Below are 21,218 nucleotides of genomic sequence, written 5' to 3'. Positions count from 1 at the left end.
AAACAATAAATTCCAGACAGATTTTGAGATGAGTCAGCAATTTTCCTAATTGTCGACAAATTTTAGGACGTCAAAGACCAAGAACTAATGTACTTTGGCCTTGCTGATAAATGGGAAAAACAGACGATTACTGCCTAAGATTGGCGATCGCGCCAAGTCCCCAGCTATCGAAATATCTTCAAAACTTCTAATAAAGAGAAACCGCAAACCAGTAAACCGTAAAACCAAGGGAAAAAAAGGAAATCATATAGTTCTATACGCTTTTGCATTTATGATCGTCTGAATTAGAACATAACCTTTGATTTAGCTTTTCAAAAAGTAATGATATCCCAACAAAACATAAATGTGAAAAAGAAGCCAAGTTCGGTCGAAATGAGGTTCGGGGTAGACGGTGTCACCGACAAAAATAGTTCAGATCTAAACGATTACCAAGTTCCATAGCAGTTCCACATAGGTGTTCGATTTTCCCATGTTCTTCAATTCATTTAGAAAACAATTTTTTTACCTTCTTTGATATTGGATTTAAAACTTAGCAAGTTTGAAAAAAAAAAAAAAATAGCGATGACTAGAACTTGCGCAAGTCAACTTTGCGAAAGAACTTTGCAAAAAACAACTCTTTGGAATTTGAAATAATTCGACAAAATAAACAAAAAATAAAATAAATTAGTAGTAGCTTTAAAATGTAAACAAATGATCACGCAACTCTATTGTTTATAGCCAAACTTGCCAAGCCACCACGTTACTGTAATCTAACCGATCAGTGAGCGAAGCTACCTCCGACCGACAATCAGTCCGATCTTTTGAACGTAAACTTTAAAAACTTCATATATTGCCTAATTTGTTCTTTCCACCAAAGGTAAAGTTCTTCCACTGCACTGATCTTTTGTGTACATAAATACCCAGTTGTAATTTATCTGGACGAAAACAAAATTTGTTTCGTCTTTAAATTCTATCATCTTTTCCTTTAATGTACTAATTAGTTTGATAATCCTTAAAGTATTCTTGACATTGGTGCCAAAACTCAGATGGATTCGACTTTCTGGAGGATTGGTACTTTTTGATCATTTGGTTAGGAAAACCTAAAGCACCGATAATCGTTGCTTTCACAAGAGAAATGAAAGCTTCACTCTCTCTCTACATTTTATTTATTCTCAATTGACATATCTAAGGCCCCCTATACATACGAGCCGACGCATCAGCCTAAGATTAGCCATTTCGGATCGGAGCGCGTGTTTGAGTGGTTGTCTTTTCTGGCAAGTTATCGCGTTTGGTAATTGTTTACTGTAAGCAATTATTAGCGGCACGTGAATTGTTGACAAATTTGGCAAAATCCGAAACTTTTTCCTGTGGTAACCCTAGCAGCGCAACAAGGAAAAATCCGATCCAAAATTGCTAAACTTAAGCGGATGCGTCGGCCTATCTATATAGAGCGGCTTTAGACATATCATAGTAGGAAATTTCAATTATAAAAAGAAGAGCTGGCTTTCTTATTGTCCTTTGGCAACGGGTAAATATTTATTTCAGTTCTCGCCCAACAATAGGTTAAAATAAATATTAATCGTTTGAGTGGTATAACCATCCAATGTTTTAATTAACAAAACCGTTTCCAATTCAATCCATCGCACTTCGAAACAAGGGCGTCCATATAGGGGGGCAAGGGGGGCTAAAGCGCCCCCCCCTTTGAAATTAGAATTTCCTTGCTTTTGGTACTTTTTTCTTTGCAAAAATGTAAAAACATTTATTCTCCAGTCATTAATGAATAAGTTATTTTAAAAAAAATATTTTAATGACTAATCCGTCCTGAAAGCTGTTTCTATGGAGAAAATACCCTCTTACCCATGGGACAATATCCGAGCCCCCCCCCCCCCTTTTCAATTTTGCATATGGGCGCCCTTGCATCGAAACCATGCTTGCCACAACTTAATCACACACAAAAAATTTGATCAAAATCGGTCCAGCCGTTTAAAAGCCTTATGGTGACAAAAGTCCGCACAGAAGATTTCTATATATTAAGATGTGCGAATCTGGGCCGATACGGAAAAAAATTCTGGATACGGCCTTGGTAACAATCAGCATCAAAAACCTTAAATTGATGATTTTGTGAAAGAAAAAAATATTTCACGACTCCAAAGTAAATAGTTTCTTCATTTTATTCGCTTCACATGTTTCTTGTAACGAAATCTTGCAACTTAAATTTCGTCCACTTCCTGCAATCGGATCCTTTTGAAATTCGGACCGAGACCTCAGACCAGACGACAATGCAATATTCTATAATCAAATTTATTAACTCTTTTAATTGTTAGTTTCCTCCAATTTTAATCAAAAATTTGGCATAAATCCAATAATGTGAAGAAGAAAAATTCAAAAATATATATTAAAAAATGTTCACAAAAATTATTTAAAAATATTTACAAAAACTTTCGATTTTTCTGCATCAGACAAAATTTGTTCCAATGCTCCAAGGTAATTAGAACATGAGTTAATTGTTTTTAACTAATTTCATACCAAAATTAAGGTGAGCTTTCAATTAGCAATTCATTGTTGATCAGGCCATTGTTGAACAATACTTTATCTGAAATTTTCAAAGTAATACTAGCTGCGTCGCCTGGCTTTGCACGGACCACCTCGAAAATAAATGTTAGTAAAGTGACGCATGCTCAACAATCAGACTTGAAAAAAAAAATCAGTAAAATTTTGCGGCAGATTTCGGAAAAATAACCAAAAAGTAAACGTTTTAAATCCCCTGATTACAAGAGAAGACTTTAAAACAACACCCAGAATTTTATTTGCTCATATTTGAGAAAAAAAATGGCAACAAATCTTTCGTCTCAATGATTTTCTTCACCGCTATAAATTTTAATAAAAGCATTCTTGCGGGAAGTTGGGATGAAGCACTGAATAATAATTTTAATGGAGGAAAGTAGAGACGTACCGAGTACTCGGTAACTACTCGGTACTCGGTCAATTTGCCGAGTACTCGGTACTCGGCCAAATTCTGATCAGATACTCGGCCAATACCGAGTAGTTGCAAAAAATCGAATATTGTCAAAGCTGTAATAAAATTTATAAAAAACAAAAGCAAGCATTATATTCTGCAATCATTTACAATTAAAATTTATAAGTCAAATTTAAATTTATAGAATAATGAAGTTTGTAATGCTTCAATGGAATAAATCTTTATTTTAATGTCCCCAAAGTTAATAAAACTTATTTATTAAAAATTATGCAAAAAAGGTTAAGTATAGAAAATATGGAATTTTTATATTAAAAATGGATTTTTGCTACAAACAAAAATTAGTTATAAAAAATATAAAAATACCTTTGCTTAAAAAATAAAAGGAAATAAAACAATGTTAAAAGTACAGTGCAGAAACACTGCAGACATGTGTTTTGGCGTTACAAGGAATTCCTTTTTCAATGCACAAAATGGGAGCTCGTGGATTTAAAGGCATCCGACAAAAGTCAGATTTTTTTGTCCAATGTCTTTACATTCTTTAGCTCACATGTTATGCACTGGAAAAGACGTTCCTTGTAACGGGAGGGGGGGGGGGGCAGAAACATGTGTCTGCAGTGTTCCTGCACATTTGTTGTATTAAAAAAATTATTTATGTTTGGTGGACTAAAACTATAATTGATTGGTTAAAGTGAAACCCCTCCTAACGGACACCCCTCTTATGTGGACAATTTTTAATTCCCCAGTTCCAATACAAATAACGTTATTAAACCCCTATCCTGCGGATACCTCTCTATTACGGACAAAAAAAATTGTCCTGTTAGTGTCCGCATTAGAGGGATTTTACTGTAATTTGTTTTAATTCCAACTTGATTAATCATACCTTTTATTTATTTATTTTTAATTTTAAAAATAATTTTTTTGTAAAACTTTTGACTCAAACAAAATTGTTTATATAATGCGTAATTGAATTTCTGCAGGAATTCAGTTTTAAAAACCATTATATGGACAAGGAGATCTATACTACTATTCCAATAAGTTCAAAATTCATCACATGTGTGTCGGTGGTTCTTCTTAAAACATAATTGATACTTGGTAACTCGGCCGAGTAGTGAAAGGCCGAGTACTCGGTAACTCGGTACTCGGCCGAGTAGTAAAAGGCCGAGTACTCGGTACTCGGCCAAAGTGCTACTCGGTACGTCTCTAGAGGAAAGCCTTCGAAAAATAGGAATTTTATGTTGAAATCTGAGTGTCATAATTAATAGTTTTTAGTTGATATCTCCGCTATTTATTATCGGAGGATTATGTTAAATAGCCAAACAAAAAGACGGGAAGATCCCGTCTCTGAAGCTCTTCAATAATTATTTTCGCTATGTTAAGAATTTTCTGTATGGGTTTCTAGATTGCGATCAAATAACATATGCTTCCGTTAATACATTGTAAGTTAAAAGCATGGTCATCTGTAAGGGAGATTCTAATTTCTAAGAATCTATTTTTAGTAGCCATGTTTTTTGTAATCTCCAACAGTAACCTTCCCCACTTAATGGCGCCATAGTAGCAATCAGCATCAAAAGAGTTAAATTTATGTTTTTGTGAGAGAAAGAAAATTTCATGACTACAAAGTGAATATTTTCATCATTTTCTGACTTTGCTTTTTTCTGACTTTGCTTTTTGAAAACTAATCAACTGAACTTTGTTTCGTTTAAAAGAGAAGTACTTGAAATATTTTGGTTATGAGAAAATAATGATAGTGCATCTAGATTGACCACCATATTGTTTTTTCTTAAACCAGATAGTGATTGTGCCCTTAAGACAAGTCTAAAGGTACAACATATGAATGGTTCTTAATAATTAAAATATGTTTAGGTACTTGGGAAAATGTTCCAGTCCGATAGTCTTTTGAACAAATTTAATGTCAGATAATAATTCATTATTCATGATTCACAATTCATTACCTTGAAAAAAAGTATGTTTTGCTTTTTGGTGCAAAATTGGTTCAAGTATACGGTTGTTTCCTGAATCATGAAGAGTCTCCCATGGTTCAACAGGATGTGTCCCAATGTGTAATAGGATGTTGTACCTTGGGACAGCTTGAAACTTTTACTTTAAATGGCTGGCAATAGTTTATTTTCAAACTGTCTGAATTTTAAAAAATATATCACAGAGAAATAGGTTGGGGCATTTTAATGTGACTTTTAGATTTTAAATTTGATTTAAATAATTAAAGCCAAAAATTAAAACATGAAAAGTGTCCCAAGGTACAACACTCTCCCCTACTTAAAAAATCTAGTAAAATTGTGCCCCAAAAAGTTTTTTTTCGTTCATTGAGTTCCAAAAATATTACAACTAAAAGGTTTTGCTCTCTCAAAATATTTTGTTGTAGCGAATTTTGGAGAAACCATACTTTTGATAAAACAATTTTTTTAAACATTATCTCAATGGAAACTAAAAGGGGACAGAACATTTATTTTATTATAATGAACTTTTTGTTGCATTAATATTCGCTATCATGAGATTTAATCCCATTACAAATTTGTTCGAGACAAACTTTAAAAAACAATTTGCTGATCGTTAGAGAGAGCAGTATTTTCAGATTTGATCAACTATTTTGTATTATTCTGCTGTGGGCTGGGCAGGTAAATGGCAGTATCTGCAGAATTGTGTTTTTCAGACATTTGAAGAAACGAGTTTTGGATTCATGACTAACAATAGGAAAATGTTGGAATTTGACTGGGGTTTTTGTGCTTTTTTTCCAGCTCAAACCAAATAAACAAGCTTCAACAGCAAAGCTAACATACAAAAGATGGCAAAAAAGTTTAAAAAAAAAAAAAGAAAAAGATACAAAACATTTGCAGTTACTGCTTTTTACTTGCCCATGGCAGTATATTCATATGTTGTTTCTGTGACTATGGCATGAAAATTCAAATGCATTTCATAGGCGTGTACATTTAGAAAAAAAAAATAAAATGCTGGGAGTAAATTCATTCCCTCCACATAACGAATAAATATTTTATTTACATGTCAAAATTAAAAAAAATAAATGCTGTTTTACTTTTTAATATTTAGACATTTCTCAAAATCAAGAAAGATATTTTCAACAATATAAATGTTACATATGGATAAAATTTTAAAATGTAATACTTAACGACTTCATCAGAAAGTTTCGTCACACCTGATAAAAAACAGAATATTGCTATAAGAAAGTGCTTTTAAGTGCCAAATCTTAACTGTCTAGTAACGCCAAAACTACTCCGCATGAAAAGTTTAAACTACAAGATATTTTTTGAAAGAAAAATTATGACATGACATTGAAGTTGAACATATGACAAAACTTAACAAAATAAGAGATATCTTTTCTCATATGCATGAGTATTTACAAAATTTTCAATTTAATTACAGATACATCAAACCATAATTTGTGTCCAGAATAAATTAAAGAATTTGGGAAAAGTAGCAGTTACAGGCGAGTATAGAATTCAAAAACATATGCCTAGTTTTTTAATAAAAGAAATAATACTTGATTGAACTGGATATAGTAAAGCAACAATACTTTTGTAAGAATTACACATACATTCAGTAATGGAAAAATATTATGAAATTCAAATGCTCTACAAGTGTATAACTGTAAAATAATTAATAAATTCCCATTGAATAAAATTCCTTTATCAAAATCATTGGCAGTCAATGCAATTACATGCAACTTTAATCAGAACTTTCCTATCAAAATGGTCAACAAGAATAATTTTAATTTCTTCAAAATATTTAAAAAGTTCTAAATTTGCTCATGAAAGCTATGAAGCTTAAAAATTATTTACACCTTAAATAGAACTTAATAAAGTTAACATCAATAATGGCAGAGTTCAACTAAGTGTCCTGGCAGCAATAATTCAATCACATATAAATTACCCCATCAATATTTAGCTTTTAGGAGAAAAATCCGAGTATTCCTTTCATCTAATACTTTAAACATGTTGATACTTGAGACTACATTGTAGTCATTACCTACTATCTAACACATAAGTAAAAATAAATAATTTCATTTATAATTAATGTGGATGGAATAGTTTGCTTGAAAATAATGTTAATTGTACAGAAATTCATTAGCTCTATTTTGGATTGATACAGTTTTCTTAGAACAGTTTAAAAAACACAAAATAGTTGAAACAAGTTTTTAGCATAGTTGAGCTAGTCATAACTAGCTTTTAGCTTGTTATGACTCGTTTGGTATTTATCAAATTCTCTGAAACAAATCAAAATTTTCCAACTAAATGGTTAAAGACAACAAAATTTTGTAACAAAAATAAACATAAACAAAGTAATAATCAATGTGGATAAATAAAAACACTGGTTACAAGATGGATGTTTCTTAGCAAAAATTTAACATCTGATGCTTAAAAATTAATGTTCCTAACTCCTTTTCTTACCTGTGAAGAACAAAAATGGTCAAACTAAGCAAGGCACAAAATAAAGCAAGGTCTCAAAATGCTTGTAAAGAATAAACCAAAGAGAAATTTCAAAACACAAAATATATTTGCCAAGTTTACAGGTTATTTTTGCAAACTAAATGCAGCAGGAAAAGCAATAAAGTAATGTTTGAAATTAGTACACTGCAAAGCTTTTTCAATACCATACACTCATATGCAAAAGAAAAATTTGTTTTGGCACATAAACCCACCTATAACAATTTGAAAAAAGTTCAATGTTAAAAAATATATTTGAACTTAAATATAAAAACTTATAATACTATGACTAGCAACTGCTGGTTTACTTATAACCTTCAACCATTTATAAACTAAATAATTGGTTTCCATGATCTATGACAATGGTATTCAAACTATGGGTTGTGATTCTCTTTGAGATCACAAGCTGTTTAACTGCTGAAAAAGGGGGACACGACATGAAAAGTTTGAAAACCACTGACCTATGACAAAACCAAAGGTAAACCCAGAAAGTCAAATGAATATGAGTACGTACCACGATCAACCTGCAGTTCTAGATTCTAAAAATGCTGGACAGGTAATTATTGGAACATAAATATATGAAGTAAATTTTGAAAAATCACTTTAAAATAGAGACGTACCGAGTAGCACTTTGGCCGAGTAGCCGAGTACCGAGTACTCGGCCTTTTACTACTCGGCCGAGTACCGAGTTACCGAGTAACTCGGCCGAGTTTCCCAGTACCAATTATGTTGAAAGAAGGACCACAGACACACACCGATGAATTTTGAACTTATTGCAATAGTAGTATAGACCTCCTTGTCCATATAATAGTTTTTAAACTAAATTCCTGCTGAAATTTAACTACAAAATTTTGCAAAAATAATATTTTTTAAATTAAAAATGAATAAATAAAAGGTATGACTTATCAAGTTGGAATTAAAACAAATTATACAAATTTATTCGTTATAGGTCTAGTTCGCTAAACATAAATAATTTTTAAAAGCAAAAAAACAAATGTGCAGGAACACTGCAGACACGTTTTTCTGTGTTACAAGGATCGTCTTTTCAGTGCATAACATGTGAACTAAAGAATGTAAAGGCATACGACAAAAAATTCGACTTTTGCCGGATGCCTTTAAATCAACGAGATCACATTTTATGCATTGAAAAAGAAATTCCTCGTAACGCCAAAACACGTGTCTGCAGTGATCCAGCACTGTGCTTCTAACGTTGTTTTATTTCCTTTTATTTTTAAAGCTAAGGTATTTTTATATATCTTATAACTAATTTTAGTTTGTAGCAAAAATTCCATATTTGCACAATTTTTAACAAAAAAGTTTTATTAACTTTCGAGACATTCAAACCAAGATTTATTCCATTGAAGTATTTCAAACTTCATTATTCTCAAAATTTAAATTTGAATTGTAAATGGTTGCAGAAAATTATATATGCTTGAGCTTTTTTGTTAATTTTAATATATTCAATTTTTTGCAACTACTCGGTATTAGCCGAGTATCTGATCAAAATTTGGCCGAGTACCGAGTACTCGGCATATTGGCCGAGTAGGCCGAGTACCGAGTAGTTACCGAGTACTCGGTACGTCTCTACTTTAAAAAAAACTTAAAATATTTTAACACAATCATTTTTTTTTTTTTTGGCAGCAAAAGTTTTCCTTGCTTTTTAAGCACCGAAAACTTACTAATATATTTTCAGGTAATTGCAATATTAACAGATTTGAAGTGAAATTACTTTACGAATAAGATTTTATGTATTCAAAATCAATTTTCAAATTGAAAAAGTTAAAAATAAATGATGTTTTTAAGGTAACATTGAAATGAATGGCTTTAGTGTTTGAAGAATTCTACATTCTACTTTTTGGTTGGTGCATTTACACTAAGTATTTAAGTACACATGATTTAAAATGTTAGAAAATATTTCTCTTAATTAGAACTCAATGTTTACAAAACTTACAACGCATCATCGTTACACTTGTAGTTATTTTCTTAGCACAATAATAATTATTATTTTTTGAAAGTATATTTACCAGTTACAGCAGTTGGTATTACTGAGGATAAGTATTACAGTGAAATAAATATAAACAATACGAATGAATGATATACATATTTTGAAAGATTTTTTCAATATTTCATTCCTTTGAACTAAATTAAACTAGTCAGCAAGGTGCCATGGTGGTACAGTGTTGGCCTTCTGCATCATGGTTCTGGAAAATAATTTTTTTTAATGACAAAAAAAAAAAAAAAAAACTATACGTAATTATGAACTAAAAGAACTTACATTAGGAGAAGAAACAAGTTAATTTCTCCATTCTTCCTCAAAACCATTGAAAAAAAAATAAGTTGCGGTCTTGTGAAAAATTACTCAGCATTGAAAAAATAGTAAAAAATATTGCTTCTGAAATAACATTTGTTCAATGTAACAGTACAATGTGATTTTGCTATAGGATTTGTAGGACTATAGGTGCTGTTTGCTGGTCATAAATAAAAATTAAAAATATTAATAGTATTAAAATTATTGAGACCAGTCAAACATTTACCCCGTATCCTGACATACTAAGGTAAAAGAAGATTTGTTCATAGAATTTGAAATCAGGTTAAAAATGAAAATCTGGAAATGATGCTATATAATGCCATTGTGAAGAGATGCTAAATTGCTCATGCTACAAAACATTTACTAAAATGGTACTAACTACATGTTAATGAGATTCAACTGCATGTGTGTTATTAGTCAGCAAAGTTTAAATTAAAAACATATTACACAAATAGCTGCAAACCTACCATGATTAAATCTTATTGTATATTGATGTATTATTTGTTCACTGGTAAAGATAACTATTTACAGGAAACAAACAGTTTATAAATAGTTAGTCATCATGATTTAAAAAACAAGATTCCCTGTAAATGTACCCATAAAAATAACTTATCTTAAAATGCATTTAAATATTGATATGTGTACATTGTACAAATGTTTCCATCTTGGACAGACATTTTGCCTCTCAAATAATTGCACATTTTAGTTTTTTTTTTTTTTTTTTGGAATAAAATGTGTTAAGTACAGAAACACCTATTAAAATAATTATTTCTTTCTTCTGTTAAAGTTATAACAAAATCATATGAAAAAAGGAATGTGGCACTTATTGCTTTACATAGTATTTTAAAACCTAAGGACTGTTCATTTTGTAAATGCAATTTAAGACAACTAAATAACTAACACAAATTTTGTGTGCGAGAGAGAAATTTTTTCCATCAAATAAATAATTTAGTATTTATATATAAAACATATGTACATTTTCCACTACAAGATTCACACATTGCAACTTTTGATTTGCTGTTTTCTTACATTTTTCAGTATTTATACCATTAAGATTACTTCCAAACAAATGTGAAGTATCAAGATAATCTTAACACAGGCATTTCTCGGAAGATGAATTGCAGAGTGGAATGATATACGTAAAATCCTCTTGACTATTCAATCCAATGAGTTGTCCAAAACAGATTACAATGATGGATTAAGCTCAAGATTCATGAGGATAAACAAAATGAAAAAGCCACAAACCGGATAGATTACAATTTCTAGTCATAGAAAGCAAAACTAAAATATTGAATGTTCAAGACAAAATGAAAATTGGATGGAGAACAGTCTGTAAGCCCAAAAAGCTACTATATCCATTACACTATAAAAAAATCACAGCACCTACAAATAACAAAAAATATACATTAACTTTTAAGTAGTAGTAAGTTATGCTTTTAATTATTAATACCTCAGGGCTTTTAAAATAATTTTATATAAACACTCTCCCTTTTCAGCTTCAGTATTTAGTTGATTTAAGAAGTTGTTGTAAGAAATAATTAAGTTTTTGCTCCAAATGAGGATTTTTAAATTTTTATTTTGTCAAAAAGAAGAAAAAAACTCTTCACATTTTTTTGCAAAACAAAGTTTTGAACTGCTGCCGACACTTTAAATTATCGCAACAGCAGTTCAAGACTTTTTTATATATGTTTCTGAGATATTTATACAAAGGTTAATACAAAAAGAGTAAAATAAGAATTGCTATAATTTACAATAGAGATCTTAAATACAGAGAGATTGGACAACTTTGGAATGGCGGATATCTTATGTCCGAAGATGCTCACTCCCCGTAGACCATAATGCATCTTCTGCCACAAATATCACTGTAAATTGTATGGAAAAAATTGGAAGCTAGTCGTGATATTATGAAATGCAATGTGCAGATCTCAAATATCTGTTTGTTTTCTATCTTTATAAACAACTTTTTGAGAAAAAAAATTTCTTTGTATGCGCTATGACGATGCAAAACGATTGGTGTTGAATTGTCAGACTTGGCGCGCTCACTCAGTTTAATAAAAATACGAGGATAAAAAAAATTCCTATGCTCTAAAATGATTTCATGTCCTATATTCGGCGGGAAAGCTTAAAATTCACACAGTGCAGCATTTTGAGCTGACAACACTTGGACGGAGATCAGCATGCCGTTGTCCAATCGCTCCGTATATAGGATCTCTAACTTACAAGGGGAAGGAAAATAATCCAATTACCCTGCATAAGATTAAATATTTCAGAAAAACTCAAAGATTTATTAAAAGAGAAGAGGCTGTTTATAATGTTCATTGCGACAGCTATATCTCAGGAAGTTATGCTACAATTTAGATGAAATGTGAGCTAAAAGTGAACCTACAAGGAAAAAGAAGCAGATTCAATTTTGGCATTGAGCACTCCGGAGGGGGGGGGGGGGATTTTAGTCACTTTCTGTGCAAGTTATACAGCTTAATTAAATCAACAATGTAAAAGTTAAATCATTTTAAAATGATTTAACATGCAATTGCCTCCAGAAAGCACATGACTTAATTGTTGAAAAATAACCTGAAATACTTCATTGATTAAAAATTTTTATCTGTTGCCATCTCCTATTTGCTAACAAATTTCAAAATGATTTTCGTTTTTCGCACTTAGATTCTGTTTTTGCCAATAGCCAAACTTAATAGAAGCTGTTATATGTGAGTTAAGAACTTGTAAGAAAAATATAGAAGAAGGTATAGTGATAGCCACAACATATTAGTTACCTTTTTAAGACAGATTTTTATTTAGAAAGCCAAAAAATCGACACATCTTCAATTCCACAACCCATGAAAAAATACATAATCACACTCCTTTTGACACTTGATGTTTCAGATAAGAATAATAAATGCTTAAAACTTGAAACCCAAAGCTAATTATGAATACTTCAAAAATTAACAAAAACATAATTAGCACAAGGTAAAAGGCTTGAGTTTAATTTTAAGCCCCATTTAGTAATTTTACCATCATCTCGTTTGGAGGGCTCAATAAAGTGCTCATGAGAACAAGGAAACTCGCAGGTATGAAAAGAGAGCTCAGTAACTGGTGTGAACTTAAAATTTTTCAGATTTTGATGCACTATGTTAAACACCAAAGTTACGTTTTTTACAATAATTTATTAAAAAGTAACACAAAATATAAATTTTGTTGATAGTCTGTTGAAAGCAATTACAAGAATTGTCTAAAAAGCTAGCTTGTAGTTCAAAAATATTTACTTACACAATACTTTAAAAGCAACAAACAACATTATTGTCAGTAACTTTTTTAAATGATGCATAAAATATAAACTTGAAGAAAAATAAAAAAGCAATTCACAGTACCTCAAGATATCTGCATCAATTACTCCAAACTATGCAGAATTATTCATTCCATCTAAATGAGAAAACGAGCATTTTAATTACTTTGAAACAATTAACTACAATAGCTTAAGCACTGTTTGAAAAACTATAATCACCATCAACATGGCCATCGATTTCTTCATATGATCTTGCTTCAGACATTTCTCGAGCTTTAGCTATTACTACTTGAGCTTTCAAAGCATCTTCTTCTAATGACTTCAACCTGTATATAATGAATGTAAAAAAAAACTTAGAAAAAGCATGTCATGAAAAAAAAAAGAAAAAAAACATTTAAAAAAAAACTTTGATTAGGATGGCACAGATTTAGTTGTTCAGGATGTACATAATTTTAGTCAGACCTTTAGTCATACATTTAGTTAGTTTTTTTTTTTTTTTTTTTCAATCTAGACCAGCAGCTGAGCATTCGGAATGGGATTTTGCAAGGATTTTGTGACCACGACAGAGTTAACAATAAATTTTATAGTGAAAAAACAACAAAATACATAAACAAATACACAATTGTGATGTGTTACTAAAATCCTAGGGGAGGGGAAATTGACCCCTCTGCTGATCACCAAATGACGAGACTGTTTAATACAATATAGGGTCTGGTGGGGTAAAGTGGTCATCTATATACTTAAATGGCTACTACGGTATGTAAATATGTCTGGGGTACGCTTCAAAACTATGGGAACAATTTTAACCATGTTTTCCCCAAAGATAGCTAGCTACATTATCCTGAAGCAACATAAGCTATAATTTATTCCTAAAAAACTTAGTTTAAAAAAGTTATGATGGAAAACAGTAAATTTCATGTAATTTCCCCATTAAATGATTAAATATAAAACCAACTGTTATGAAAATGTGTTGCCTTACAGCAGCAAAAATAATCACAATGAAAATTTTGAATCAAGGCTTCTCTGGAGAAAACATGAAATTTATTGCTTTCTTAGGATTTTTATCCTCATCTATGCCAATGATCGATACCAGGACTGAGTAAAAAGACAATTGATTTTGGCAACACTCTTTACAGGGATTTTTTTTTCTTTTGCAATAGCTACTTTTTGCACAGCGTGGGAACATATGAGAGATTTTTTTAAATCTTTGTTTTTGTTAGGGAATGGGCGGTTAGGTTAAAATGAATAGAGATGGAACAGAGAATTTTGAGATAGATTGTTTTAGATAGAAATCTCTGCAGGCGTCATTCTTGGAGTAAAAAGGTGAATGGCACTGAACAGAACTGGAGATAGATATAGAAAATATTTTAATCATATTCATATTGATAAAGATAGCTATAGATTGGTTAATACTGCAGCTACAAATCTTGGCATAAAAAGGTGAATGACAAGTAAACCAAACATCCGCTGCAACCGGCTGTTTGCATAGCAAGGGAAAGGGTGTAAAAAGGCGAACCAGCTGGTCGCCGCATGCGGCTAGTACATCAAATAAAGGGCCATATTGTTGAAAAAACTGGAGGACGGAGTAAAATTTGCATTTTAGATTTTAACAAGTATAAATTCAGTTTGAATTCAAAATTTTAATACTGTTAATACTTTATTTTGTGAAAAAAAATCATTTTATTTGCTAACAAAACATTTTTAAATCTAAGAACCTCTTACTTTCTTCATAAAATTTTGTCTAGTAGAATCTCCATCAGATTGGCTGTGCAGGGAGCTTCCTACACTTCTCAACAACACATCTGCATTAACAGCTAAACTGGATTCATATTGTAGGATATTTTAGAGCAATTGAAGAAAGATCGTGTAAAGTTTTCATTGGTTGGGTTAACATATATCCTTCACTTAAAATCCTTTAATCTTAAATTATCAGGCAGATATCAGTTTGACATTAATTTTGCTAAGTGCATACAGTTTTAAAGTAAGCAAAATCAAATACAACTGAGCATAAATATAATATAAAGATTGAATTGGTGCAAGCTTGTATTCCTGTATTATTTGAGAAATTCTTAGCAGTTTTTCTGTAAGTACAGCTTTTAAGTGATTCTTGTAGAATAAATTTATGTACCAAAAACACTTTTGTTAAATATCAATAAAAAGTAGATGCTTTGAACTAGAAAAATCCTCAGGGAAAACAATTTCCCTGTTTTTTTTTCTTTTGTTTTTTTTTAATTATGTTTTTTGAGGAAGTAAAATTTTTTTGGAACTCTCTTTCTGTGTAATAATTTCTAATAGAAGTAACTTAGACACTTTTGAGATGTTATCTTTAATTAATAATGTTTAATTAATAATTGTTCTTTAAAAAATAAGACATTGGAAATTTTCACACCTTCACTGACGATATCGATGAAATCAAGAAGTCAAATGTGTGAAATTCTTGGTGAACCATTTTTTGACTGGAGTTTACCATTACAAATTTGCAATTTATAACAAGAAGTTCCAACTAGAACTAAACGAGCCTACTTTCCCGTATACCCATACTACTTTCTAGTACCTGATCAATATTCTCAAAAATAGCTAAAATAGCAAATTGTTTCAAACATATTTTAATATTTTAAGCTGATTTCTAGGAATAAAATATGCCTTACTCATCTAAAAAATTAGATGCATTAAAAAAAATAAATAAATAAACAAAATAGCAGCATCTTTTAAAAAAAAGCAACTAATACACTTTTTTCCATTAAAAAAGAAAATAAAATCTTTAACCGCTTTCAAAACAAAAAAATAATTATTAAAATTAATAAGCTCACTAAAATAAATACATCATATCAAAGAAAAAAAAAAAAAAAAAAAACATTTCCTTTCCCCCTGTTGCCAAAAATATTTTTTTAAATGAATTAATGCTATTACCAAAATAAATAAAAACAATAAAATGTCAACTGAAAGAAATAATTTTCACTGTCAAAAAAAAATTCGTCTGTGCATATCTTTATGTAGAAACATAAATGACTTCAAGTTTATCCATCGAAAACTAAATAAAACTTTAGAATGAAAATAAAAACAAGTCATATTAACAATAATTATTTCACAGTTAAAACCATGACTGCGGAGTTGGAGTTAATCTCATTTTGGAATAAAGGAGTGGAATATCCAAGAATCGGAGTCGGTCATTTTTCCTCTGTGTATAAATTTTTGCCAAAGCTATGAAGTCAGAGTCGAAGGCGGGGAGTTAGAGTCCGACTCATTGTCGAACACAGGAGTCGGAGTCAGGTTCCCCTAAATTCTCGGAGTCGGAGTCTGGAGTTTGTCGTCAACAGCTATTTCCAACAAAATTTGTTTGAAGTAAATCCGCCTTCTAGTACGGAATCTACATTGACTTTCAGTTTCCCCGTAGGCGCTAATGTTAAGGGATTTGAACTGTTCAAAATTGAACGGAAAATTGTTCAAATCGAAAAGATATTTTATATACAAGTTTTTCATCAAAAGCTTTTTCCTACAAAGTCTGTTTGAAGCAACTTCCCCTCACAGTTCGGTATTGCCTTGACTTTCCCCGTAGGCGCTAATGTTCTGACTTTTTACTGGGACTGTTCTGACTTTTTACTCGGCTTTTTATTAAAAAAAAAAATAGTTGTTTTGAGCATTAAAAGAATTATGGTTGTTTAATGATGGTTCAACATATATTTTGCCAACTTTGAACAATTTTACTTCACCCCAGTTGATAAGCACATAAGAAAAATAAGGTGTCACATTACAAGTATCGTAATTTAACTAAAATTTCAAAATAGGTGAAAGTATGCTCAAGTAAACTATATTCAATTACCTTGCTTGTCTCCAGGCTGCTCGTTTAGCTGCATGCAAAGCTCTCTGTTGGGCTGGGGTAAGGTTACTTTCTTCTTCTTCGGTATCAAGATTCATCCTTTCTTTCATTCTCTTCTCAGCCTTAGCTGTCCGAACAGGAATTTTACTGAATTGTTCTGGGAGGGTGCTGATAAAGAAAAGAAAAATAATAAAAGACTTCTAAAGTATGAATTAGCTTTAAAAAACAACAGTACTATAATTGTACAATTATTCATCAAATAATAAAAATTCCTTTAAAAATTAAAAACTTTAAAAGTAGAGAGTATTAATTACGGTTCATTTTAACAACAAGAATATATTTAACAATTATTGAAATCAGTGGTGTCCAACTTTTTCTACACAAGGCCTGCAACTCAGATTAAAATGGTTATCGTGGGCCATAAAAAATGTAAAATTTAAAAATTTTCTAAATGTTATGGGAAAATATGGAAAAATGAAAGAAAATTAAAAACCAATAATTGTTTTTATCATTACTTTACACGTCTTTTATTAATTGCATATGTTTTTCAGAAACCAATTTCTGAACAACAGGCTTGCAGGTTGGGCACCACTTTTTTAAATGTATTGAGCTGGTGCTGGTCAATTTTTCAACAAAAAAAAAAAAAGGAGGGGGGAGGGCAGTGAAAGCAAATAACGTTTTGGTATAACCTGAAGACAGTGCTAGAAGCAAAAATCACCTAATACATTTATATAAGCGAAATATATTTGAAAGAAAAAATATTTTTCCTGAGAAACATTTTAAATATTTTATTGGCAAATTTTACAAAACAGAAAAAGGAATTTAGCAAGATTTTCCAGGATCACTGACAAATATTATAATGTGTCAATGTTTTGTGTTGCAAGCAAAGTATTAATTATGAAATCTAAAATAATTTGAGTGGAAACAAAATTAAATTTGTGAACGTCAATACTAAAATCAAGGGCTCTAATATATTTTTCGATTTTCAGAACTTCACATAAATAGTTTCCCTTTCGTCCTTCAGCTGCTCACGAGCCTTTAAGGCTATACCTTTAAGGCTATGAAGTTACTTCTGAGATTATTTCTGTACATTTGCACAAAACTTTTTTTCATGAGGACATAACACATAAAAAAACCTAACTAAAAAGAATTTTTAAAAAAGTAACAGTATCCTATAACTTAACGACATTTTGTGTGTGATTTGTGATCAATTTAAACTGCACGATTTTTTTTTCAAATGCTTATTAACTTATGTCTTATACTGAAGCAATAATTACTTATTTTTTCATTTAAATATTGTTTTGTGAGTTATTTAATAGCAAGAAAAGTTTCATTTTTTACTTGTTTCTTTATTTTCTGTTTGAAAAAACCCAACTGGTCCACCAACTTTTTTCATATTTTTTTAATGTTTCAAGAATGAAAAGATAGGAAAAAACCTCACTAGTCTGATCACTTATTAGTGGTTCGCGAGTCAAAAATCTTTTTTTTTTTTTTTTGCAAAATAAATGAACGAAAAAATAAATAAAAGCAAAATGTTCTCCAGGATACGAAATTTTTTCAAAAGGGTTTACTGGTCCGTGGATCAAAAATAGTTGAGAAACACCGTGCCAGAACATGTAAGATTTGATTCTTTGCAATCACTTACTCCCAGATTCCAACATTATGAGGTTGGAAAAATTATAGCAACAACATTGATGTAATCTTTAAATAAGCTTCAAGAGGGGAGGCACTATACTACATTTGTACTGAATCTATCTTCACAGAAATAAGGGATCTTCAGCATGATCAATTTTTTATAAATTTTACCCCAAATGAATAAAAAATCCCTGAAAAATTACAATTTCCCTGCCCAATTCTAATTTTACTGCCTTTCACTGGCATTCAAGGTTTGTAGTAATGCTGCAATTCATAATTTAAAATAACACCATTTTTTCCACAAAAATATTAAATATTTTTTGACGATGCAAGTTTTATTGATAAAATTAAGCAATAATATAGGAAATTAAAATTGAAACATTAATTTCCAACTTCCAATTTGGATGGAACAATTAATGTCCTAATAGTGAAGTAGAAACAAAAAATTTTTAAAAGGCTGGAAATTCAAGGAAAATTTAAAACAGTGAATAAAAAATTGTTTTTTGAAAAATACTAAGTTATGGAAAGCTGTTTGAAACCATTATAAACAATTTAAAAAAATAAATATTTGAAAGAGTATTTTAGCACTTCAACACTTCGGGCAATAAAGGCATACAAAAAGAAACAAAGTAATTACTTTGTCAACAAGTAATTACTTTATCCCAAAGTAATTACTCAGTCCTCGGCTGGAAATGACTGAGCTGGCGGTGTATTTCTGCTTTAGCCCTGGCTAATGGGCAATAATTTATTGAATATACCTTGCCTCGCGTTTAATCTTCGAGTTGAACCGAACCATTGCTTCGGTCACTCGTCTGGTCTGCTAATTTTATATTAGCTACCAGTTTGTTTCGCACTCTTGGCTTCCTTAAGAGGTTTTCCATCTCCAGCTCAGTCACTTTCCTATGCCGGGCTGATGAGTGCTAATAAGCAGGAAACTGCAGTCCTCGGCTGGAAATGACTGAGCTGGCAGTGTATTTCTGCTTTAGCCCTCGCTAATGGGCGGTAATTTATTGAATAAAGTAATTACTTATTATTTTTTGTTATTAATTGGTTTGAAGCAACTATTGACGGCATAACAGGAGCATCCTCTGATTCAGGACTGATCAATTCCTCTTCTTCATCTTGAAGAGTATAACTCTTTAATTCTTCTTCTGTCATAGAAGCAAGTTTTCTTTCTAAAAAAAAACAAACCATGACCTTGAGAGCAACATTTTTACAGACCTTTTATCAATAATATCAGCAGTGGTATAACAGCCTTTTATGGTCCCTGGCCTTCATCCAGAATACCTTCCCCACTCCACCCTCTAGCCAGGAATAAACCAAAATTGAAATATATATTTTAAATAAATAAAAATTTTAAGCTTCAATATTGCCATAGTTGCTATAGTTTATTTGAATTTTTATTTTACAAGGCAAAATAACAAAGTTAAACTTCATTCATATACAAGTAGATCTCAATTATCATTTTTGATAGGTCAAAACAAGTGTTTCTGAGGAAACTGCATTGTTTGATGAAAAAATATTTGTACACATTGTATTTCTTTACCAGTACTCAGTGTTGTATAACTACATGGACAGCATCCAAACTATAGATTTGCAGAAAGTTAACAATTCAACAAGGTGAAAATAACTTTTCAAGAAGAAGAACTTTGAGTGAAGTAAGACATCTGTATTGCAATTAATAAGATTCAAGCGATTTTAAGAAAAGGTTTGACTACATCCAGGAAATGCAAACACAGAAATAAATACACAGTGGGCTTTCTTTACATAATTAATAATGAACATAAAAAGTTATTAACATATTGTATTTTTTAGAAGGTAAGCCACCTCAGCAATGACATAACAAAAAATCATTAGTACAAAAGAGACATTAAAAGGAAGAACACATAATTACATTGTCAAGAGAAGACTAGCTTATTACAAAAGCAAAACTATTTAATCATTCGGGGATTTGGCTTTTATCATTAGATTCTCAGGGATTTGGTATTATCATTAGTACAAAAGAGACATTAAAAGGAAGAATACATAATTACATTGTCAAGAGAAGACTAGCTTGTTACAAAAGCAAAACTATTTAAACATTCAGGGATTTGGCTTTTATCATTAGATTCTCAGGGATTTGGTATTATCATTAGTACAAAAGAGACATTAAAAGGAAGAATACATAATTACATTGTCAAGAGAAGACTAGCTTATTACAAAAGCAAAACTATTTAATCATTCGGGGATTTGGCTTTTATCATTAGATTCTCAGGGATTTGGTATTATCATTAGTACAAAAGAGACATTAAAAGGAAGAATACATAATTACATTGTCAAGAGAAGACTAGCTTGTTACAAAAGCAAAACTATTTAAACATTCAGGGATTTGGCTTTTATCATTAGATTCTCAGGGATTTGGTATTATCATTAGTACAAAAGAGATATTAAAAGGAAGAATACATAATTACATTGTCAAGAGAATAATAGCTTATTACAAAAGCAAAACTATTTAAACAGTTAGGGATTTGGCTTTTCCACTCTTTATATGCCTATTTGTGAAGAGGCACTTAGTAGGCATACATCATTATCCTTATCATAGATAGCACCAACAGTCATCTCCATCTTTTGGAAATGATCCTGAATGGGTAAAAATTCTTTCGACAATTTCCTGCACTCATGGTAACTGCTAGCAACTAAACAAAGGCCTGCAGACTTGCATGTGGACCCAACATGTACACGGAAGATCTTTTATGACTGCAGGCAATGGACCTGGCAACCTCTGT

At 30.9% G+C, this 21,218-nt stretch overlaps 1 protein-coding gene across 1 annotated transcript in view; it reads right to left on the bottom strand.

Annotated features, from left to right (window-relative positions):
• Window positions 1–5,852: 5,852 nt before the first annotated feature.
• The window catches only part of LOC129229831 (protein scribble homolog), a 116,263-nt gene continuing 100,897 nt past the window's right edge, over window positions 5,853–21,218 (bottom strand). The window contains exons 35-40 of the mRNA XM_054864204.1: window positions 19,481–19,628; window positions 16,822–16,986; window positions 13,221–13,327; window positions 13,087–13,138; window positions 9,002–11,104; window positions 5,853–8,014 (exon numbers count right to left, since the gene is read on the bottom strand). Of these exons, the coding sequence (XP_054720179.1) occupies window positions 13,116–13,138; window positions 13,221–13,327; window positions 16,822–16,986; window positions 19,481–19,628 (443 nt within the window). The 3' untranslated portion in view covers window positions 5,853–8,014; window positions 9,002–11,104; window positions 13,087–13,115. The remainder of the gene's footprint in view (window positions 8,015–9,001; window positions 11,105–13,086; window positions 13,139–13,220; window positions 13,328–16,821; window positions 16,987–19,480; window positions 19,629–21,218) is intronic.

This window comes from Uloborus diversus, chromosome 9 (genome assembly GCF_026930045.1).
Source record: "Uloborus diversus isolate 005 chromosome 9, Udiv.v.3.1, whole genome shotgun sequence".
Classification (NCBI taxonomy): domain Eukaryota; kingdom Metazoa; phylum Arthropoda; class Arachnida; order Araneae; family Uloboridae; genus Uloborus; species Uloborus diversus.
Note: the sequence above shows the minus strand (reverse complement) of the source record. Positions and strands in the feature narration are given on the sequence as shown.